This window comes from Vitis riparia, chromosome 19 (assembly GCF_004353265.1).
Source record: "Vitis riparia cultivar Riparia Gloire de Montpellier isolate 1030 chromosome 19, EGFV_Vit.rip_1.0, whole genome shotgun sequence".
NCBI classification, from domain to species: Eukaryota; Viridiplantae; Streptophyta; class Magnoliopsida; order Vitales; family Vitaceae; genus Vitis; species Vitis riparia.
The window spans coordinates 21,842,399-21,867,753 of record NC_048449.1 but is presented as its reverse complement, the minus strand read 5'-3'; the positions used below and the strand labels follow the sequence as shown (position 1 = coordinate 21,867,753).

Here is a 25,355-nt window from a genome sequence, read left to right as displayed (position 1 = left end):
AAAGAATTTTTTGACCTTCGGCAACAAGAAAACAAGTTGTCTACTCCAATAATTTGTGGATTCCAACAAGTTTCAAGTCCTTCAAATTTCTCTATAAATAGAGTCATCAAGTCATCAAGTTCATCATAAGGTAGAGACAATTAGAGTTAGCAATAGTGTTCCAAAAAATTCTTTTAGCTTTTTGTAATTCATCTCCATTCAAATTGTTTCCTTTGTAATCAAAAACCTTCTATTGTCAAGAAGCTTGTAATCAAAATTCAACTTCTCTGTAATCAAGGTATAATTTTCAATACAAAGTTTATTTTAGATTCAATTTCTATGTTATTTTTTATGCTTTAAATTATATTTGCACAATTTATCTTTTGATTTATGAATTGTTTATGTCCTTGGTTAAAATGCTACCAGAGTCAAGTTCTGCTTAAGAATTGAGTGATATTATGACTTGGAACAATTTGTAATCATTGATTTAGTTATGAGTTAGTTCAAATTGAATTTTCTGTAAATGGCTTGGTCAACCTAGATAATGGTGTTGAAGGGCAGAAGGAGAGTAAGTCCTATGTTGATCCGCCTGTGGTGGTCCTTGTTCAAAAAATTATTTGAATTAATCAAGGATAAGATAGTGATTATTTCTATGACAATGAGTAATATTATAAGGAGATTAAGTAGATCTAGTTCTTCCAGATCTCTAGTTTTGCTTCTCATGTAGCTTGTGTCTTTACTTTATCATCTATCTAAGGTTTTGTGGAAGATTTAAAATTTTTTGTCGATGAAAAGAAAATCTTGCTTTTTGATATTCTTGGCCTTCTTTTGAAAGTTGTGGAAATTCATTTTGAAAATATTGAATAGTCTTTGAAAGTATAACTTTTGACTCTTTACAAATTTTTCTTTGTTTCCCGCAATTTAAAATTTTCAATATTTGTATCCATTGTGGTGCAATGTCTATTAGAACTTGAAGTGTTAGAAAATTTGTCTAAATTATCATTAATCTGTTTAAAGTAAAAAAAGATAACGCATTTAAAGTTTCCAACTTTTGAATATCACTTAATGTATTCCCGAGATTGTCTAAAATGCATTTTTGTAATTTGTCTAAATTTTCTACATCTTTATGAATCTTGAATGACATATTACTTTTAGGAAATATAGGAAAAGTAAATTTCTCAAAATTAATCTATTCTTGCTCCATCTATAAGAAAAATTTAAATGTTAGTATAGTCTTTGACTCATGAATAAGATATCTAAGCAATTCATTTTTAACATACCAGAATTGAAAATATATTGAATTTATGAGGTAAATGATTGTTTGTTTTTTGAACAAAAATTTTTATGGGAGTTTTTGAATATTTTGAAATCAAATTTATTGATTTATTAGAGCATGCACAAATACCATTACATTCCTTTTGATCATCTGATTCATCTTGATATGACTCTTCACTTGATGTTTCTTGAGTTATTAATATTTGATTTTATTCTTCTATTTCAAAGTATTCAGTTGAATCTTCTTCTTTATTAATCATTAATCCTATCGTTAAATTTTTTAGTTTATCACTTATTTCTAAAGAATTACTTTTGTTTTCTAGTTGACAATATTTAAATAATGACCTATTTTTCTACATTAGTAACATGTTGGTGTCTTCTTTTTTTCAAGTTGTTTTGTTGGAGGATTTTGATTTATTAGTATTTTTTGCAAATTTCTTTTGAAATTTTGACTCAGTTGATGACTTCTTATCTTTAATATTATTTTGTTTATTTTTTCTTTTTAAAGGGGCTATTATAGTGTTGTGCCCATAATATGAACAAAATTTTCCTAATTCTCTATGCTACCATGTTTTTTTTTTTCATTTGACTCTTTAATTGATAAAGGTAATTAATTCACCATATGTTAACAACTCATAAGGAATTCTTCTATTATAAACATTTCCAATTCTTTGTCTAACTTTTTCAGCAAATAAAATGGGTAAACCTTATATAAATTTTTCTTTCCAATAATGATTTCCACAATCAAATCCGGTCAGGACCTTGACTAAAAACATATCTTTATACCACAAATCTTGAAGTTTTGGACATTTAAGATTATTATGAATTTTAGAAGTTCTTTCTTGAAAGATAAACTCGATCTCCTATAAAATGTTTTGTTATTACAAATATTAGAGTATTGACAACATTTTCTTCATAGGTTTGGGTTCCTTCTTCTTTAATTATTGTCTTTTTTGTATTTAATATATATTATCTATCAGTTGGACTCAAATAAGATCCCACCATCCTTTAGGTAAACCAATGAACCTTATTACCAATGCACCAACAATATGAAAATTAGAATTATTAGTCTTGATTCTATAGGCATTAGCAGTCATCATCATTTCATGAAATAAATTAATAATTTGATGTTCACTCAGTCCATCTATATTCCATTCATAAAAGTTACTACTATCATAGTTTGCAGCTAATTGATAATTTCATTCTTCTAATTATACATCAGGAAAAGAAGACTTTGAATAATAATTTTTTCTACTTACAAAATTATTAGATATTGCATTAACCATGCAAAGGAGTGTAATTATTGAATCTAGAGACATTTTGAATTGTTCTTCTATTTTATTAATTTCTTATTTATCTTTTATTATGGTTTGAATTTGATTCATATTTTGATTAATACCATTAATGTTTTAGTTTATCTAATCAAAGTTGTATTTCTTCTAACAATATTGTTTTTATTAAAGAGTTGTATTTTTTATTTAGCAGCATTTATGGGAATAATGAAATGTTGGTCTTAAGACTTTGTAGAAGATGATGATGATGATAAAGTTGAGGAAAAAGTAATTTTCTTATAAATAATATTAACTTGAGAAGGACATATATTAGAATGAGTAGGAGACATAAGTTGGAAATTCTTGTTGTTGATAGACATGAATAGGAATATTTGAAGCAAAATTGACACTATTTAAATTTGTACTTAAAGTAGAAGATCTGGTAGAGAGAAATTCTTGAGTAAATGAATATCTTAAAGTTGGACTAAATTCTACTTGAACAATATCATCCATATGTTATATAATTAACAAAAAAAAAATGTTTAAAGTTGTAAGACATGGTGTGAATAGTAGAAAAGTTAAATAGTAGAAAAGTGATGTAAATAGTTGCTTATTAGAAGACAAAAAATCCAATCTTTTTAAGAATTGTTCAAGATTCTTGATAAACTACAAGATGTAAGAGTTGCAACAAGAAACAACAAGTTGTCTACTCAAATAACGTTATGGATTCAAACAAGTTTCAATTCCATGGATTTCATCAAGTTTCAAGTCTATCAAATATCTCCACCACTAGAGTCATCAAATTCATTACAAAACGGAGGTGAATAAGAGATGATAAGAGCTAGCAAGAGTGTTCTCAAAAAATATTCTTTGCTTTTTTATAATCCCTCTCCTTTCAAAATCTTTCATGTATAATCAAACCTTTTCTTGTCAACAAGCTTGTAATCAAGATTCAATATCTCTATAATCAAGGTATAATTTTGAATACAAAGTTTATTTCAAATCCAATTTATGTGTCTATGTTTATTTTTATGCTTTAAATTATATTTGCAGAATTTATCTTTTGATTTGTGAACTATTTTATGTCTTGGGTTGAAATGGGATTAAAGCCAATTTTGGTTAAGAATTGAGTGATATTATGACTTAGAATAGTTTGTAATCATTGATTTAGTCCTAAGTTAGTTCAAACTGAAGTTTTTGTGAACGGCTTAGTCAGCTTAGATAGTAGTGTTTGAAGGGCAGAACAAGCGTAAGTCCTGTGTTGATCCTCTTGTGGTAGTCTTTGTTCAAAAAATTATTTGAATTAATTAAGGATAAGATTGTGATTATTTTCTATGATAATAAGTAATATTATAAGGAGATTAAGTAGATCTAGTTCTTCTAAATCTCTTAGGTATAATGATAGTTCTGTATCCTTATCTGATAATTCTGTACACACATCACTTACTCAAAATGTTATTAATAGTAAAGAAATAAACATAGAACAAATAAAGATTCAATTACATAATTGGTAAATTCCTGAAAATTAATACAATATATCAACAAGGAAATTTTGAATTGAGTCAAAATTATTCAATTAAAACTAAGAACAAACAATTTCTCTTAATTAAAATTTAGAAAGTCTTCAATTATTGAGTCAAAATACTATTAATCAACATAAGAAGAAATTTAATTATATTAATAATATTTTATTTGAAATGAATAACGAATAAAGTTCAATGTGTTTAACATATAAGTGAGCCAACTTTTTTTATTACATACACATTTATTATTACAAACATAATATTCTAAAATATTTTGATTTAATCTCTAATTAATCAAATAATTTTTGAATTTCAAATTATTCTGAAAAATTAAAAATTCATTAAAGAATTTAAATTATTAATTATGTCTTAATTTATAATCTATTTACTTAGTGAGAAAATTAAATATGTATATATATATAGATATGTATGTATAAGAAAAATAGTAAAGTCATGACTTATAATATATCAATTTTAATCTATTATTTTTCAATAATGAGATATATTTTTTGAGTTTCAAATTATTTTTTAAAATTATTAAATTCATTAATAAGTTCAATATAAAATGTCACTTAATTTAAAGTTTATTTTCTAGTGAAAAAATTATAAAAATATAATTATTTGCACAAAGAAATAATAACATTATTATAAACCAATTTCTATCTATAATTTTTTGTATTAATAAGATTATTATTTGAGTTTCAAATTATTTATGAAGACTTGTTAATGAATTCAACGCATGAAGTGTTATTTAATTTATATATATACATATATATATGTATAAGAAAAATAGTAAAGTCATGACTTATAATATATTAATTTAATCTATTATTTTTTCAATAATGAGATATATTTTTTGAGTTTCAAATTATTTTTTTAAAATTATTAAATTCATTAATAAGTTCAATACAAAATGTCACTTAATTTAAAGTTTATTTTTCTAGTGAAAAAATTATAAAAATATAATTATGTGCACAAAGAAATAATAACATTATTATAAACCAATTTCTATCCATAATTTTTGTATTAATAAGATTATTATTTGAGTTTCAAATTATTTATGAAGACTTGTTAATGAATTCAACGCATGAAGTGTTATTTAATTTGGATTTCATTTGATTAAATAAAAAAATAAAAAATAATGATTCCATATCAATGAGAAATCATAGAATCATTTTAAACCAATTTTTATCCATAAATTTCTATTATTAATTGGATCTTCATTTGAGTTTTAATTTATTTTAAAAAATTACTAGACTCATTAATGAATCGAACACAATAAGTCTTGTTTAATTTGAAGTTCATTTGTCTAGTGAAAAAAATTGAAAAATTATAATTCTATGTAAAAGAGGAATATTAGAGTCATTCTAGACCAATTTTTGTTCATAAATTTATGGTATGATTGGATCTTTATTTGAGCTTTAAGTTATTTTTAAAATTAGTATACTTGTTATGAATCTAACACATTAAGTCTTAATTAATTTGGAATTTATTTTCCTAATGAAAACATTAGTAAAAATATAATATACCTGTAATTTGATTTGAATTTATTCGGTTAATAAATTTTTTTTAGAAAAGTTAAAAAAATAATAATTAGAAAAGTAAGTGTAATTTAAAGGAAAGTCATATTTAAAAAGTTTTGGTAAATGTATTAGATTGTGAAGAAAAAATAATGATATCATATTTAATTTTAAAGAAAAATAATGATATTATGTTCAATTTTATTTGGTTTTTAAAAATTTTCTATGTTTTCTTTTGTTTTAAAAAATTGGTAAAAACAATTTTTACTTATTCTCTAAAAACCATTCCTTATTTCACTTTGTTTTTAAAAACCGGAAATAGAGAACAATGACCAAATAGTTATGAATTTTTAAAGATTGTTTTCTATTTTTAAAAACAAAAAATTGTTTTTTAAATCACATAATCAAACATGCTCTATTTCTTTATCATTAAATTTTTTTTGTTCAATACTTTCTAAAACCAAATATAACCATGATTTCAAGCATAAGGGTATATCACTCATATTCAATTATAGACAATTTTTTATTTTTTATTTTTTATTTCTAGTTATGATACTAGTGTTTGTTTGATATCATTATTAGTTAATTTCATCCACATCCCTATATAAATATATTAAGTCACCATTGATTTCAAATTTAATCAATTAGCACACCTGTAGATGTATTTTGTATACATAATTTATATTTTAGATAATTATTAAATAAACTTATTTAAAATCTTTTTACTTAATGTTTTTTTTAAAAATAAATTTTACAAATGAAATAAATTTATTGGGTGTTAGATGAGGAAATTTAAAACCATTTCACTTATTTTAACATTGGGACATAATGATGAAATGATTTTAAAATGCATAAGTTTTTAATTAATTTTAATTATATTTGTTTGTTTTTTTTTTCCTTGTCAAAAAATAATTTTCTTTAACATTTATTTTTTTGCTAGGTACTTTCTAGAACCAAACATAACCATGATTTAATCATTAAGAGTTAATTTCGTCCACACTCCTATGTACATATACTAAGTTACTAGTGGTTTCAAGTTTTGTCAATTAACATACCTATAGATGTATTTTGTATATATAGTTTATTTTTTAGAGAATAAAATTTATTTTTAGAGAATTATTAAATATACTTATCTAAAATATTTTTACTTAAAATCTTTCTAAAAAATAAATTTTATTAGTGAAATAAATTTATCGGTTTTAAATGACTAAGTTTAAAACCAATAGTGATTATATGTATTTATACTAAACCTTAGTAGGCTTAAATGAAATTAACTTGTATTATTAATTAATTTATACTATGTTCCTAAAAAATTTGAAGGAAAATATAAGAAAAAAATTGTGGAGAAAGATAAAGGAAAAAAAGTGAAAGAATATATATAATATATATTTTAAAATGAATAAATTATTTTTATATGCATTTAAACCCATTTAACTTATTTTAGATATATTTGATTTCCAAAAATTTAAAAGAAAATATGAAAGAAAGAAAATACAGAGAAAAATTAAAGGGAAAGAAAAGTGAAAAAAAAAAAAATAAGTAAATTATTTTATATATTATTTCAATTTTTTTCCACTTATTTAACTCTTCTATATAAATATTAAATAATCTAAAAACATATAAATTTCTTAATAATTTTAATTATATTTTATTTTTTTAATATTTTCATAAGAAAATTAAACATGAAAAATAATTTTTTTAGTAACCTTTTTTTTAGTACTTTCTGAGAACCAAACATAGTCTTAACCTATGAATGAAAAAATTAAATAATTAAAAAATGTGTGAGAAAATATTTTTTTTAACATTTATTTATTTTTCCTTATTACTTTCTGCCTTGGGGAACCAAAGAGCATGTCAATGTAAATATTTTAACAGAGATGAAGTCCTCCTGGTAGTATTTCCTAATATCTCTTTGCGTTTAATTTACCCTTTTCCGTAACCCAATTTTCTTTCGAAGGAAAGGAAAAATTGACTTCGAAGAGGGGGAATCCAAAACAGATTCTCCATGTACAGAGTCTACAGACTATCAACCAATGAAAAAGAAAAAACTAAAGAAGGAAAAAAAAAAAAAAAAAAGCAAAAAAAAAGCAAAAATCCTGCCTGGTTGTAATTGGTACTGTTCCCTGTACAGTTGGCTTCACCAGACACCACTGTGGATTCTTTGCGCATTCTTTTCCATCTCTCTAGGGTTTCAGTCTGTCTCTGCAATTCCTTCAATACAGTGTGGTTCTTGGAGCAGTAGTCATGAATACCGACAAGGAAGCCTTTCTCAGGGAGTTCGGGAACGATTACGGATACCCCAGTGCTCCCTTCAACATCGACCAAATCAGAGCCTCTCAATTCAAGCGGTTGGATGGTTAGATTTTTTTCATTTCTTTCTTATTTCTCTTTGTCTGGGTGTGGAGAAGGTGAAACCCAAAGCAAAAGCGAAAGCCTGATATCTGTAATCTCGTGTTTTGGGTTTGGTTTTGTTTCCTTATTTACTCATTTTCTTCTGGAGTGGGTTGTGATTCTGAATTCTGAATTTTGAACTTTGATATGTTGAGAAGGTTTTTTTTTGTTTTTTGTTTTTTGTTTTTTCTTGAAGTTTGTTCTGAATTTTTGGTAGGAGACGATCAGGTTTCTTCACATTTAAGAATTCTCGCTAATGCACTCTGTTTGGTCACCGAGAGAAAGGAAAATAAAAACTAACAATTTTAATGTCAGGTTTTTGGTTTTGGTTCGCTTTATTTATTTTTCATGGATTTGTGATTCAGAATTTTTCCAAACAGAGGATTGATGAATTTTTGGGTTTAGTGTGATTAGAATTCATTTATCTTAGATGAAGATTCCGTCACTTGGCTGAGCTCTAGCAAATGCTCTCTGTTTGGTTACTGAGAAAAGGAAAGAAAATTGGCATTTTTAGTCTCTTGCTTTACTTTTGATTTGCCTTATTTATTTAGAAATAATTGGTTAAAAGGGTGAAATAATTCACAAATTATGAATATAACCCTTCTCATATTTTTTTCTTAGAAAGTAATCCATTTTTGACATAAATGCCTTTTGCCATTTCAAGTATTTACATGTAGTTTTAAAAGAATAAGTTTTTTTTTTAGAAAAATAATGAAGGCATTTTTGTCTGAATGAGAGCCAAAAAAGGTGGGAGGTTAAATTTCAAAAATTGGGTTTTCAAAAGACCATTTTGGTTAAACCCCCAAGAATTTTCTGGCTAATACCTTTCGTTTGCTTGCTCGCAACCCTCTGTTTGGTTGCCTAGACATTGTTATTCAAGAAAAATTAATATTTTTAATCCCAGTGCTTGTGATTTGTTTTATTTACTTTTTCCCCTCTTGTGGAGAGTTTTCTATTCAAAATTTTGAATTTTGAATTTAGTTTTTCTGAGCAGCCAAACTGAGTATTTAATGAAGTATTTTATTTTTACTATATCCTTTTGCTTGAAATTTTAGATCTTAGATGCCCACAATTTTCTTCCTACTGACCTTTGGTTGGTTGCCTATGAAATTGAGAAAAATGATAAGGATTCTATTTCTTTCATTTTCTCATTATTTCCATCTTATGCTCTCTTTTGGTGGCCCAGAAAAGAAAAGAGAAAAAAATGAGCTTTTTTGTCATTTCATGTTTTGGGTTTTTTTTTTATTGTTTATTTCTTGGTTACCTGCTATGTGTGGAGTTTTGTAATTTTAAAATTTTCAATTTTAATATATTTTTTTTTTCTGAGTATCCAAACAGAGATTAGGAGTACTAGTGAAGTTTTTCTTTTTCAGTTCATTTATTTCTTTAAAACTGTTGTTCTTAGATGGTGACATTTCTTTAAATGCTTTGGGTTTATTCTTTCTTTCTTCTTAGTTACCAGGTTAGTGGAAAGTTCTGAGATCCAAAACTTTGATATTTTCTTTTCTCAGAAGCCAAACATTAATGAAGTTTAACTTGTTATTTCTTTTTTTTTTAAAAAAGAAACCTCCTCAACATATCAAAGTTCAAATTCAGAATTCAGAAGAAACAGGTTGTCTACATTTTTACCAACTTCTTATAATTTTCTATTCCATACCATCTGTTTGATTGTGAGAAAAGAAAAGAACATTAACCTTTTGAATTTTGTGGTTTGGGTTTGTTTTTATTGGTTTTTTGGATACTCAATTACTGAAAGTTTTATGGTTAAAAAATTTAACATTGTTTTCTCTGTTTCTGAGCAGCAACTGAAGTATTATTACAGTCTCCTTTTTTTCAGTTGTTTAGTTGTGTAAGGTGCTTGTCCATAAATATCTTACTGATTCTCCCTATGATCCTCTGTTTGTTTGCTTATTTGAGAAACATATATGGACTCTATTTTTGTTTAGTTTCTCATAATTTTCCACCTCATATGTTGTGTTTGGTTGCCAAGGGGGAAAAAAGGAAAAGTAACAATGTTAATCTCATACTTTGGGTTTGTGTTATTTTTTTTTTTCTTGGCTATCAGTGGAAAGTTTTGTGATTCAGAAATTTGATTTGTTTTTTCTTTTTTCAGGAAAAAAAATATAAAATAATAATTCAAAACATATGATTCAAAATGGTTTTCTTTCCTTCCTCATAAACTCAGCTGCCAATTGGAAATGATATGTTTTTTGCTCTATAATTTTGTTTTGTTGATTTGAATTGGATTGGGAACTGTAGGTCTTGTATACTTGGACCATGCTGGATCAACATTGTACTCTGAGTCACAGATGGAAGCAGTCCTTAATGATCTAACTACTAGTGTTTATGGAAATCCTCGTATCCTGTTGTGGATTTTAAATTTAGGTGGATTACAGACATGTTCAGCTAGCTGTCTTGGTTGTATTATTTAAATTTATTGCTATATTTATTTATTTTTGATAGCTAAAACTGTGATGATTATATTGACAGATGCGGGGCATACCCATGTTCATGGAAAAGTTATGGTTGATCTAATATAAAAAGGAATAAAATTGAATTTATGTGCCTTGGCTTCTAAAGAACTCTGATTAAAAATTTTCTTGATTCATCCTCCCATGAGGAGTTGCCAAGACATTTGACTCTACACTCATTCACACAAACAAGAAGCATAGAACGTTGCCCCCTTGAGAATTTTGTTATCTATTCTGCCTTTTTTTTTTTGATAGGTAAATAAGCAAAATATATTAAAAGCGCTTGCAAAAAGGCGCAACAAAGTACACATGGAGTATACAAATATGGCCCATAGGCAAGCAAGAGAAGAAGATAGAAAGATTAAAACCCACCTTCCCATCAACACCCAGCTTCCACAAGGGTTGGAAAACCCCTAGTGAAAACCAGAAAAGAGAAAAACAAAGAAACCCTACCCAAAATGAACAAAGAACCCCCTGTCTATTTTGCCTTTTTATTCATTTATTTTTGACTTTTATTAGAAACAAAAGAAGTATCAATTATAGATAAAAATAACATGAGAAGGATGCAGAGTCCTCCCCAAACTTACAAAAACCTAATAAAAAAATGATTGAACACCTTCACTATACAAGGAAGCTTATACAAAAGGTTAAATCCACATAAGAATATATGTGGATGTCGTTTCCTTAAACCTTGACTTAGCTCCTCTCAATGTTTCCTTGTCCCTTTTTATCTACATGCTGAATGTCAATTGAGCTGATATATATATATATATATATATATATTGATAGATAAAAAGGAAGATATATTAGAAAGGGCTGCCAAAAAAGCAGCCCGAGGTATACAAAAAGTATACAGCTACCACCAGCCTCCACCACAAAAATACCAAGATACAAAAAAAAAAAAAGAAAAAAAAAGGAATACAACCAGTCCGTCCTCACCAAAGGCCCAACCATTCTAGAAAGCTAAAAAGAGTTAAGAGGAACATCATCTAAGTACCCCTTCGCTTCCGACCAAAGAGAAGAAACAAACGAACTTTTTAGCCTTTGGATAGAGAGCTCTTCCTCCTCAAAGACAATTCTATTCTAGCCTTCCACACTATCCAAAACAAGAGGCAATTGAGCTGAATAATATTGAGATGAATGCCTTTAAAAGCATCAATACAAGAGGCACAAAAAGAGGAATAAAAGTGAAGTAGAACTCACAATGTCTTTGATGACCTTTATTTATCTTCAAAGATTCTAGCTTTTCTCTCTCCACATAACCCAAAACAAAGTGATACAAACGATTTGTCAAAGGGTTTTTATGGATCTCCACAAACCCCTATATGAAATGATCATCATGTCACATACGCTCCTTGATGGAACCCAATCCAACTTAGTTTGAATAAATAGGCTTTGCCACAACTCTAAAGTAAGCAAACAATGTAAAAAGAGATGGTCCATCGCTTCTCCACTCATGCATAAAACACACCAACATTAATTAAGGAATTTGTAAAATCTTCTTAACTGTAGCACGTCATTGGTATTTACCTTCTTGTGTGCTACTAGCCAAGTAAGGACCTTGACCTTTAATGGAGTTTTAGATTTCTAAATAAATTTGGCTAAAAGAAAAAAAAAAGAAATTGGATATGATGTATTGGACAAGGGCATGAAGAATGATTTGCCTAAGAGTGAGCCTGGAGAGGTTAATGACTAAACTCTGACATCTTGGATGGATGGAGACAAGTGCAAAATTAGTGAGAGATGATATGGGTCTTTCTAGGTTCTTGATCTCCATTAGTGAGGCAACGAAAATTAACTTTCCAAGAAGACGAAGAAGAGTTGCCTAGAATTGCTATGGTGAGATTTTTAATTGTAACAACTCTTAAAGACTTGAAAAAATGTGAACACAAAAGTTGATCCCCCCACCACAAATCTTCCTAGAAATGAATTCTCCCCTCATTGTGCACCACAAAGTGAGCAAGTGCAGAGAAGACTCGAAACACCTATGCGATGGCCTTCTAGGGGCATTGATGTGACCATATGACTAGAATGTTGGTGACCATCCATTAGGATATATCCTATAAATGCTTATAATAATTTGATGCCAAAGGGTAAAACTTTCCATAAGAAACTTCCAAAGCAACTTCCCTAAAAGAGCACAATTCTTTAGAGAAATCTTCCCAAAACCTAAACCTCTCGACTCCTTAGACGGACACATTAGGTTCCAATTAATAAAATATCTTTTCTACCCTCCCTAAACCTCTATCAAAGAAAATATTTTTGCAATCTCACAATCTTTAGTGCTATTGATATTGGAATCTTGAAAAGAGATAAGAAATAATTAGGAATGTGGGACATGCATGATTGAATTAGAGTCCGTTTGGTAGTGATTCTAGGAAGTGCTTTTAGTTTGAAAAGTGTTTTTGAAAAAAAATTAGGTATTTGTCAAAATTTAGGAAATACCTTTAAAAATACGAAAAATCACTTGTAGTGTTGAAAAATCACTTGTAATATTTTCTGGAGAAATACTTGATAGATGATTCTCCTAAAAACACTTTCAGAGAAAACATTCCGCTAAAAACACTTCAAGTAGAAACACTACCAAACACGCTTTTAGATTTATTATACTCTTTAATAACAAAAAGACTTTTTTCCACCCATCCAACCTCTTTGAAATTCTATCACTCACCGGGTCCAAATAGCTAGGGATCTATTCTTCTTTTTCCCACCGGTACATGTTAGACAAAGGGAATGGTGTTCAATATCTTTATCTTGTTTCTTAAAATGAGCCGTTTTTGGATTACGCTTTGCTCATCTTATTTGAAAACCAATTAATTTTTAATGAGAGAGGTCAAACCTTTTTATGACATTCGATATTACATCTATTTTGGGTCTCCTCAACAGCATTTCATTATAACTTGACAATACCTCCATCAGTGTTCTTGTGAGGAACCCATGGTCTGCCACAGAGAAAAACATCATTGACCGAAAATCTCAAGAACTGAATGACAGTTCTTTTATGGATGGCTAGAATAAGAGATGGCGATGGAGGCACTGCCAGTTACCATGGCGGATGGTGTACATTTCCAGTGAGGTAGGGTGGGCTGTTCTTTTTCTTGGAAATGTAACCTATCAGGAAGCCAGCATGCTTGCCAAGAAAGGATTCTCTTCCAAGGGATCCTCTAATATATACCTTTCCGGTTTTAGTTCCTCCCATAGATATTTACTCACCTGAGTATACACCAGACAATACGCCATGGAAGTATCCAAACAATCTCATTTTCCTCATTTTTGAATCCACTCAATGCCAAAATTGTTGTCACATTTGCTTCCATCTTTTCCAAAGTTTTTTGCCCACATAATTAAGATTCCACCACCATTTGTTTTGCTGCTAAGCGTATCTAATGAGAAAGCCTCCTGGCATCTAAGTTCATTGCATTTCTAAAATCAGCAAACACCTTTTCTTTTCTAAATAATATTTTCCCAATTTTCAACACTATCCCAGGAACATGGGTTCTGTTACTATGTCATTTCTGCATCACGCTCTTGTTGGATGGAAATAATATTATTCATTTTACTGAACTTTTATAAATTATATGTGGAATTACTTAATTTTGGAATCTATAGATAGCCAAAGCGACACCAGTTTGGCCACTTGTGACATTGTAAGAGAAGCCCGCCAGCAGGTAATATAAATGGCCTTGGCTGATTTTTGTTTGAGCCCTTTAGATTCAAAGAAGCTGTTTCATTTTATATTGATCATTCCTTTTCTGTTTAATGTGGTATACATCAATACATGCAGTGTTTGCTAAATGTTAGTTATTAATCTGTTTTTGGTTATTAGTATGTATATAATTACTTTGTGTATGATATTTCTAGAATTTGATTTTTCATGTGGGTTGAGAGTGATGGGAGAGAACGAGAGAGAGTGTGAGAAAGCGAGAGAGATTGCGAGGGTGAGGAGGGTGAAGACTTCGTAGAGATTCAAAGAAGAAGGAAGGATTGCAGATTTGCAGTGGAATTGAAGGTGTTTGAAGTCGTCTTAGAAGAAAGGAAAGGGAAACTCCAAGTCATCATAGTGGAAAAGAAGAGTGGGGTCTCGTCTTGGGTTCGACTGGGACCGGAGAGCCTAGGGTTTTTTTGGAGGGCCTAACCCATTGTATCAAGGATGCGAAAGAAGGCAAATGGGGAAGGGAGGGAGTGGAAGGAAAAGTCGAGATCGTATTCTCTGATGCGAGGTATGAACAGAGCGGGGTGGTATCTCCGTCTAGGGGTTGCAGACTCGGAAAGAAAAAGGTTTAGCATATTCATCCCGAAAGGCAAGGGGGACAAAGGGGGGTGGTTGATTATGGCGGAAAAGTTACAACAAATGGAAGGTGTTTTTGGAAGAAAACCAGACAAACAGGAAGCAAGGGTAGTTGGAAAACCTGTTGTGGAGAGATTGTATGTGGAAATGTTGAAGGGACAAAGTTGGAGGACTACAAATTCTGTCAGGGTAAAGGTTAGAAGGGAGGAAACACTAGGACTTTTGCAGAAATTGGAAAATTGCATCGTGGCGAGTTGGAAACCCAAAGCAGCAGAAGAAGAGGGCCTGGAGAGACTGGGGAGATTATGGGCAACTTCTTGGGGATTGAAAGGAAATTTAGGGTTGGCTAGAATGGAGAAGAATAGGGCTTTGCTGGAATTTGAAAATTTGGAAGAAGCTAGACGCGTCGTAGCCACTGGGAATCGGTCATTGGGAGGTCTACAACTGGGACTGGAATTTTGGAACCCTAAGAGCGGATGCCGGATAGAGGAGGAGGTAAGTAAAGAGGTATGGGTCAAAATCGTTGGACTTCCTATCTTGTTGTGGAATCCGGTGATCTTAAGAAGAGTGGGAGAAGAATGTGGGGGCTTTGCGGCAATAGATCCTTAGACGGAGTCTTTAGGGGAGCTCCAGTGGGCGAGAATCTTTGTTAAGATGAGGGGAGACTTCTTGCCGAGCGTGTTGGAAATTGAAATGGAGGAGGACGCCTACTTTTTATCCCTTTGGTGGGAGTTTCAACCGGTGTTGAGAAAGAAGACGGTGGGCTGCAGCGAAGTGTCTAGACGGAAGGGTAGGGAGGTTAGGGGTGATGTTGATTCACGCGCGGGGATGCACATGGAGGATGAATTGATCGGTTTGAGAATCGAGACGCTGACCCAGTCGGTTGAAGTGACTGGAGAGCAGGAAAGTGGTGTGGGCTGGGAGATTGTAAACCGGGCCTAAGCCCAGGAAAGGGTCTCTGACGCTATGATGGGGCCTGGGCCTCCTAAGCTTGGCCCAATTATGGGCTCTAAAGAAGTGAGGAGGATGGATGGGTCGGTCTTACTTAAGAGGCCTCTGGGCTCAAAGCTATTGGGGGAGGGAATTGTTGGCGATGGACTAGAAGAAGGCCCACCGGTTCGAAGATGGGCCGGAGTGTTGGACGGCCCAAATTTGATTGAAGGCTTGGATAGGGATGGCCCAGACGTGCTCCCTTCTCAGGCCCTAAGCAAAGGTTTTCAGGAGAGGGCCGGCCTTCTGGACTGTATTCTCACCAGAAGCGAGAACCTCTCAGCGACGGAGCCCTTTACCTTCTGGGAATAAGAGGAGGTCAGGAAGCAGCAAATGAAAATTAGTTTCTCAATGACTGACAGGGCTCTTGAGGAGGAAGCAACGAGGTATGGGTCGGTACCTTTCTCTAGGGGAAATGGGGAATTAGGGACTTCTCTTCTTAACTTTTTTTATTTTGATCGGACTTCGGAGGGGGAGTTTTACGATCGTTCTAGGGCTACAGGGGAAGAGCTTCGGCCTAAGAGCACAATGTGGCTGACAGCGGTTGACGGGTCCAATTAGAACGAAGTTGGTTGCTGGGATCTGGGAGAAGCCAATAGAATCAATGGTATGGTTAGGGGTATGGAGGGGGATTCTGGCACGCTTGAGACACAAGCGACGAGAAATGAGGAGGGGGAAAAATGGGAGGAAAGTAGCCTGGCGAAATTCAGTCATTTCCTGGGATTTTCGACGGAGGGATTAGAAAAGGAAATTCTGAGCTTTTTGACTAAAATCAGGAAGAGCATAACAAAGAAACTTTGGAGAAGTCAAAATTTGAAAGGGAATTAAAGAGATTGGAGTGCTTTGTAAACTACCGGGGGGGAATAAACAAAAAGGCCTCGCACAGGGCAAAGGGAATCAATTCGTAGTTGCCCAATGAAGCTAAAAATCTTGAGTTGGAATGTGAGGGGAGCAAACGATAGCTCCAAAAGAAAAATTATTAAGACCTTTATAAGGAACCAGAGGGTGGATTTATTTTGTATTCAGGAGACAAAAATTCAACCTATGTCGGAAGCTGTTGTGAGAAGCTTAGGCTTAGGGAGATGTCTAGATTGGAGAGCCCTGGACGCGGAGGGGGCTGCGGGAGGCTTACTGATTTGTTGGGATAAGAGGTCTCTAGAAATTTTGGAGTGGGAGGAGGGTTAGTTCACTTTATCCTGTAGATTCAAGAATGTAGAAGATGGGACTGTCTGGGTGTTCACGGGAGTCTACGGTCCTTTCACCAGAGTGGAAAGGGATAGACTATGGGAAGAATTTGGGGCGATTAGAGGCCTGTGGCAGGACCCCTGGTGTCTAGGGGGGGACTTCAACATCACTCTTTTTCAAAGGGAAAGGAGCAATCAGAGGCGGATAAATTCAGCACTGAGGAGATTTGCTGAGATTGTGGATGAATTAGAGCTGGTGGATCTCCCATTGCAGGGGGGAGAGTTCACTTGGAGTGGGGGCCTGAACAATCAATCTTGGGCCAGACTGGACAGGTATCTTGTCTCCCCTAGCTGGCTAGATCAATTTAGTAGAGTTTATCAAAGCAGATTGCCATGGCCGGTTTCTGATCATTTCCTAGTTCTCCTACTGGGGGGTGGGATTAGAAGAGGCCCTTCTCCTTTTAGGTTTGAAAACATGTGGCTCAAGGTTGAGGGATTCAAAGACCTTATCCGAAACTGGTGGCGGGGGATTGAGGTTAGGGGCAGTGCTAGTTTTAGATTGGCAGTGAAAATGAAGGAAATCAAACAGAAGCTGAAAGTTTGGAATAAAGAAGAGTTTGGGAGGCTGGATTGCAACGAATCCTCAACTTTGCAACAAGTGGAGTTCTGGGACCGGGTGGAGACTGAAAGAAGTCTGACTGTGGAGGAAACAGAGTTAAAAAAGGAAGCAAAGGAAAGTTATAAAAAATGGGTGCTTTTGGAATAAATTCATTGGAAGCAACTCTCCAGGGAGATCTGGCTAAGGGAGGGGGACAAAAATACGGGTTTCTCTTTCATCGTATGACAAATGCCCATCGTAGAAACATCTCCTTGGACAGAATTAAAATCAATGGGGAGTGGCTTACAGAGGAGCAAAAAGTGAGGGATGGAATCGCCAATGCATTTCAGCAGTTGCTTTCAAAAGATACGGGATGGAAGATGGATATTGGGGGGCTTCAGCTTGATCAAATCAGCCAGTATGAAGCGGAGAACTTGGAGATTCCTTTCTCAGAGGTTGAGGTCTATTCAGCCTTGATGGAGATGAATGGGGACAAATCTCCGGGCCCGGATGACTTTACTGTGGCTTTTTGGCAAAGCTATTGGGATTTTGCTAAAGAGGAGATTTTGGAAATGTTTAAGGAGTTCCATGAGAATGGTTCTTTTCTCAAGAGTCTCAATAACACTTTTTTGGTTTTGATTCCTAAGAAAAGTGGGGTTGAGGACCTTGGAGATTTTAGACCTATTAGCCTATTGGGGGGGCTTTACAAATTGTTGGCTAAAGTGTTAGCGAATAGGCTTAAAAAAGTGATAGGAAAAGTGGTTTCCCCTGCCCAGAATGCGTTTGTGATGGGAAGACAAATTCTTGATGCCTCCTTAATTGCAAATGAGGTGATAGACTCGTGGCAGAAAAGAAAAGAGAAGGGGCTCATTTGCAAATTGGACATTGAGAAAGCTTATGACAGCATCAACTGGCAGTTTTTGTTAAAGGTCTTGCAAAAGATGGGCTTTGGTTCAAAGTGGTTGGGGTGGATGTGGAGTTGCCTTTCTTTAGCCAAGTTTTCAATTCTGGTTAATGGGATTCCAGCGGGTTTTTTCCCAAGCACTAAGGGGCTTAGACAAGGAGATCCCCTTTCTCCTTATCTCTTTGTTATGGGAATGGAAGTGCTGGATATTCTCATCAGGAGAGCTGTTGAAGGGGGTTTCTTATCAGGTTGTAGCATTCGGGGTGGTAGAAGATCTCCTTTGAATATCTCCCATTTATTTTTTGCCGATGACACAATTGTGTTCTGTGAGGCTAACAAAGAGCATCTAACTCACCTAAGTTGGATTCTCTTCTGGTTTGAAGCTGCTTCAGGTCTCAGAATCAATTTGTCCAAAAGCGAAATTATCCTAGTTGGTGAGGTGGATGAGATTGAAGAGTTGGCTGTGGAGATAGGGTGCAGAGTGGGATCCTTGCCTTCTCAATATTTGGGTCTTCCTCTAGGGGCTCCTAATAGGGCCCCCTCTATGTGGGATGGGGTAGAGGAGAGAGTTAGGAGAAGACTTGCTCTTTGGAAGCGGCAGTATTTTTCCAAAGGGGGAAGAATTACTCTCATTCAAAGCACCCTGACTAGCATGCCAATTTATCAAATGTCCATTTTTCGGATGCCTAAGATTGTTGCTAAGAGGCTTGAGAAAATTCAAAGGGACTTTCTGTTTTTGGGGGGGAATTTGGAGGGGAAAATCCATCTTGTCAAATGGGAGGTGGTTTGTTTAGGTAAGAATAAGGGTGGGTTAGGCCTAAGGAAGCTAGCCTTGTTGAATAAAGCTTTGCTTGGTAAGTGGATTTGGAGGTATGCTTATGACAAAGACAATCTTTGGAAACAAGTGATTACGGCGAAATATGGGCAAGGGGGCCTTGATTGGAGGCCTAAGAAGGCTAATGGGGTGGTTGGTGTAGGGATTTGGAAGGGGATTTTGAAAGAATCTGATTGGTGTTGGGATAACATGGTTTTTTTAGATGGGAAGGGATCCAAAATCAGATTCTGGATAGATATTTGGTGTACTGGTACAGCGCTGTCCCATTGCTTCCCTCATCTCTTTGTCTTGGCTGCTCATAGGAATGCAACGATTGAGGAAATGTGGGATCCTAATTCTGGTCAAGGAGGATGGAACCTAAATTTTTTGAGGGACTTTAATGATTGAGAGTTGGACATGGTTGGGGATTTGCTCTACACCTTAAGGGGTCATAGGCCCTCTTTGGAGGAAGACTCAATTCTTTGGAAGGGAGGAAGAAATGGGCAATTTAAGATCAAGGAAGCGTATAGATTGTTGGCCAATCCTAATGAAATCGTTTTTCCTTCAAGATGTATTTGGGTGGATAGAGTCCCAACTAAGGTTGCGTTCTTCGCTTGGGAGGCGACGTGGGGGAAGGTGCTTACTTTGGATAGGCTTCAGTTAAGAGGATTGCAACTCCCCAACTACTGTTTTTTGTGTGGTTGTGAAGAAGAAAATGTAAATCACATTCTTATTCATTGTATAGTGGTCAGAATATTATGGGATATTGTTCTTGGGTTAGTAGATGTTAAGTGGGTCTTTCCAAAAACTGTAAATGAGGTATTAACTAGCTGGAGGGGCTCTTTTGTGGGGAAGAAAAGAAAAAAGGTTTGGAAATCCATCTCGTTATGTATTTTTTAGACGGTTTGGAAGGAGAGAAATAGATTAGCCTTTAGGGGGGGTGTGTTGAATATTCAAAAACTCAAGAATTTTTTTGTATGTAATTTGTGGAGCTAGGCTAGATTGTATATAGGTGAAGATTCGCTCTCCCTTATTGGTTTTTTAGAGTGGTTAGCCTCCACTTAAGGGGAGGTGAGTCCCTCTTCGTTTTTTTGTTTCTTTGCTCTTTCTGAGGCCCTAGCCGCCTTGTATACTCCCTATATGCTTTGTGGCTCTTTGCTTCTTCTTTAATGAAACTCTTATTTACTTATCAAAAAAAAAAAAAATTACTTTGTCACCCTGTTTGTGTTTCCATTGCACTGTTGAATGGCTTGTTGTGTGCATGATACAGGTCCTTGATCACTGTAATGCATCCCCAAAAGATTACAAATGCATATTCACTTCAGGGGCAACAGCAGCATTGAAGCTGGTAGGAGAGGCCTTTCCATGGAGCAGTGAGAGCAATTTTATGTACACGATGGAGAATCATAACAGCGTCCTTGGGATCAGAGAGTATCCTAACTCCTTCATTTTAATATGCCTCGATTCTTGATTCCAAATACTTGGGATATGGAATGGCATTGATGCTTTTTTTTTCCTTTTCATTTTTTTGGTCAAGAGAACATTAACTTAACTAGTTTGTCATTCTGTCCACCTTATACATGCCTTTTCACTGATTGCCATCTGATTGGTGTGATATCTCCAGCAATAACAAAATTATGACATAAATCAAAGCTTGAAATATTTAGATTTGTCTGTACCTTGAAGTAAAATCTGTTTCTTGTTCGATTAACATTCATAGAGACCATGAGAAAGGCAATGTTCCATTGGATAATAAAGGCTATATAATAGCTGTAACTTTTGGCAATTTACAAATCTAGAATTTGCCTTCTAATTAGCATTTCAGAACCCCATGAGATGGCCACTTGTTAGGCAGAAGGTGCCAAGCATATATTTTATTGAAATTTATGTCCTAGGATTTTCTAGACTCCAGAGATGGTCATGAAATTTATAAAGTCATTTTGGTCAAATTGAAAAAAGTAATGAAACAAATGAGGTGTTATTGTTGGGGCTGAAAATTTTTAGGCCAAGACATTTGCTAGTAGTTCATTGACCTTTTTAGTTGATATTGCAGCTGATATCAAAACAGACATGAATGCTTAGGTGGTTAAGATTTAAAGCATTAATAAGCAGTTGAAATCATTCCTTTTATATGTACTGCTGGCTGACCAAAGCTGTATCCTTAAGAAATATATCTTGAGCTACCTTTTTATTTGATTATTATCTTTCAGATAATGCTGTATGGTCACCACTTTATTGTGGCATAAATTTATATTAGTATCATATCTTTTGAAGTTAAGGTGAAGGTAGGGCTTGTTAGGTTTGGAATTTGCTAATGGATAAAACAAAGTGGTGACAACTCAAAGATTTCAATAACGATTCTGCAGTTAATATTCTGTACAATAATAGAGAGCTTGGTGTCATAGGATGCTTCAAATGACCCTCCCCATGGGTTTATATAGGAGGAAGGAAGCTTCTGGAAACTCCTGGAGCCATCTACACTAAGCCATTGGTGGGAAGAGTGTGGAAGGTTTTAGAGATGCCTAGAGATGTCCACACATCTCTACACTATGGTGGAAGGTATGAGAGGAGTCCAAGGCTTTCTAGAGAATTCTAGGAATCTCTTGTATATTCTTGTACATAGGTTTGTACATAGAATTATGTAGGGTGTTCTAGAATATTCTTGATTTGTAAGGAACCCTCAAAGGTTCCAGAAAGTTCCATTGGTGCCTATAAATAGGTGAGGGTCTCATTTGGCCAAGGCACCACCCAAGAACCTAACCAACTAAGCAAGTGAGTTCCCAAAAGCACTTGTACAAGCTTCCTTGAGTAATAAAAGCTTCCATTCTTTAAGAGTTGCATACTACGCCTTCTCAAGCTTTTGAGTCGTGAGCGTCTTAGCCTAGTGAGCTAAGCATTGGGAGTTAGACTGACTTAGCAAGATCAAGTGTCTTGATTTGTCTAAGTGTCGCACGAGCTTAGGAACAGACTAAGTCCGTGACATTGAGCTCTTAAGGTTAAATTTTCAGTGGATTGTTCTTGGATTAGAGAAAAATATATGCAAACATATGGCCTCAGAGAAGTTCATTTGATTCTAGGTTAAACTGCAACATTTTTTTTTTTTTGATCAGAAACGAAGAGAAATATATTGATAGAAGAAAAAATACAGGAGAAAAAATAGAAACAGGAGAAAGAGAAGAAACCAAGGGAAGGATGAGATGTCCTTCCTACACAAACTGAACAAAAGAGGAAACACCCAACATTAGGAGTCTAAAAACATAGAAAATCCCCAACAAACTCAAACTTATGACGCACACACCGCAGTCCAGTTGAGTTGTAAAATACTTAAGAGGAACTCCTCTAAAAGCTATAGTACAAGAAGCCTAAAGAGAGGAATAGAACAAAACCAAATCCCATAAGATCTCTTCCGTTCTCCCCTTTTCCTCAAAGATCCTTTTGTTTCTCTCTTGCCACACCATCCAAACCAAAGTAAGACATGCGATTTGCCAAAGTGTCTTGCCTCTTAAAGAGTTCCCTAAGCCTTTAAAAGCAATAACCAACATGTCCTCAAAACTCCTTGGAGGGACCCAAACCATCCCTGCTAGATTGAACAACTTGTGCCAGAGTCCAATGATAACTGGACAATAAAGAAAAAGGTGATCAATCGACTCTCCATTTCCTTTGCAAAGAATGCACCATTGAGGACAAAGGGATTTGTAGGGTCTTCTCAATTGCAACTTGTCATTGGTGTTAACCTTTGAGGGGGCTTTTGAACTCCACAAAAACTTGGCCAGACGGAACAAGATAGGATTAGAGACTTTTGACAAGGCCACGAAAAAAGATATCACTGAAAACAAGCCTGACGAAGACAAGGACCACACTCTTGAATCTACCAAAGAAGGGGAGAGACGCACTGAATTAAGGGAGGACATTAATCTCTGAAGGAGATCAATTTCTGAATCAGTAAGATTGGGACGAAAATTGAGATTCCAGGATAGTGGAAAGGAATTGCTAAGAACATTTGAAACAGTGAGGTTTTTCACAGAAGTAACTCTATAAAGATCAGCAAATTGAGAACACAAAGTTTGGTTTCCCCACCAAGGATCTTCCCAAAAACGAATTCTCTCCCCATTGCCCACCACTAGGTGAATAAAAGGGGAAAAATCCTGGAAAACTTGAGCAATAGCCTTCCAAGGACATCTGTGTGACCATCTAACCACCATGTTGGCATCCCATCCATTAGGACGTGTCCCATATATACTCGCAATAACCTTATGCCAAAGACCATTCCTTTCTCTAGGGAACCTCCAAAGCCATTTCCCTAAGAGAGCTATATTTCTCATCGAAGTCTTTCCAAAACCCAAACCTCCCAACTCCTTTGGTCTACTAACAACATCCCATCTAATAAGATGATCTTTCTTTCCTTCCCCCGCCCCAGACTAAAGAAAATCCCTTTGCATCTTCTCAATCTTTGAGGCAATTGAAGTTGGGATTTTAAAGAGGGAGAAGAAGTAGCTAGGGATGTGAGACAGATAAGACTGAATTTAAGTAATCCTCCCTCCCAAAGACAAACAAGCCTTTTTCCAACCATCCAATCTCCTTGATATTCTCTCAACCACCGGATCCCAAAAGCCTATTGTCTTAGGGTTCCCTCCCAAAGGAAGGCCTAGATAAGACAAAGGCCACTTTGACACTCTGCAGTCAAAAACCAAGGCCAAACTAGACAACAACTCCTGCCTAATGTTAATACCTGAAATTGTGCTTTTTTCCAAGTTGATTTTTAAGCCAGAAACTTGCCCAAAAACCAAGAGGATAATCTTGAGGTTTTGAAGATGTTCCAGAGAGGCTTTAGAGAAAAAGATTGTGTCATCTGCAAACCGTAACAAGGACACTCTTGTCCTTTCCCTCCCCACAAAGAACCCCTCAGTTAGCCCAGTTTCCTTTGCTCTGATCATCAACCTACTTAGAACATCTGCCACTAAAGTAAAAAGAAAAGGAGAAAGGGGGTCTTCTTGTCTTAAACCTCTAGAGGCCTTAACCCAACCCTTTGCATTCCCATTAACTAGGATTGCAAAACTTGAAACAACCCCTTATCCAAGATCTCCATCTCTGGCTGAACCCCTTCCTTTGAAGCACATGATCTAAAAAGCCCCAATCCACATGATCATAGGCCTTCTCAAAATCAATTTTGAAGACTACCCCTTCCTCCCCTGACCTTCTTTTCTCATCCACCACTTCATTGGCTATCAAAACAACATCCAAAATGTGTCTCCCTTCAACAAAAGCTCCTTGAAAGCCAGAGATTGTTTCATGAAGAACTTTGCGTAAACGCCCTGATAAGACCTTAGCTATTATCTTATATAAACTTGTAACCAAGCTAATAGGTCTATAATTTGAGATTTTAAAAGTTTGGCTTTTCTTTGGCACCATAGCAATGAAGGTTGCATTTGTACTTTGATTTATTACCCCATTGGTGTGGAACTCGCTAAACACCCTCATAAGATCCTCTTTTATCACATCCCAACACTCTTGATAAACTGCAATAGTAAAACCATCAGGACCAGGGGCCTTTTCCTTATTAAATTGAAACACTGCCATTCGTACCTCTTCTTCAGAAAAAGTCCTATCCAGCCAAACTGCACTCTCTCCAGTAATAGGGACCCAATCAACATCTTCAATCCTCCAAGAGTCACCTTCAGGTTTGGAATAAAGTTTCCCAAAGAAATTTACAATCTCCTCAGAGATAACCTCAATGTTGCTTAAAGTCTCCCCCTTCTCAGAAATCAGAGACTTAATAAATTTCCTGCTTCTCCTTCCAGTGGTCATTCTATGAAAGAACTTAGAATTGAAATCCCCTTCTTTAATCCACTTTACCCTAGATTTTTTCTCACTCTATTCAAACTAATTATTGTATCGATATTTATACATGAATGATTGAGTCTTGCCTTAAAATTAGGAAATAAAATTAGAATAGGAAACAACTATATGCGGTACAGATATGCAGTACAACTATATGCACATTTGTACCTTCCGGGTTTCCACAATTGTTTGTTAGTTAAGGGGAAGACCTTTTTTTGTCTTCTTACTGCTTAGCTTTTTTTGGGCGTTGTTTGTGTACTTCGTATGTACTGTTTTCACCGTTTTTAGGTGTTTTTAATGCAAACCCTT

The 25,355-nt window shown here is 34.3% G+C and overlaps 1 protein-coding gene across 1 annotated transcript in view; it reads left to right on the top strand.

Annotated features, from left to right (window-relative positions):
- The first annotated feature begins 7,648 nt into the window (after positions 1-7,648).
- The window catches only part of LOC117908906 (molybdenum cofactor sulfurase-like), a 39,519-nt gene continuing 21,812 nt past the window's right edge, over positions 7,649-25,355 (top strand). The window contains exons 1-4 of the mRNA XM_034822739.1: positions 7,649-7,924; positions 10,219-10,317; positions 14,040-14,098; positions 20,479-20,639. Of these exons, the coding sequence (XP_034678630.1) occupies positions 7,813-7,924; positions 10,219-10,317; positions 14,040-14,098; positions 20,479-20,639 (431 nt within the window). The 5' untranslated portion in view covers positions 7,649-7,812. The remainder of the gene's footprint in view (positions 7,925-10,218; positions 10,318-14,039; positions 14,099-20,478; positions 20,640-25,355) is intronic.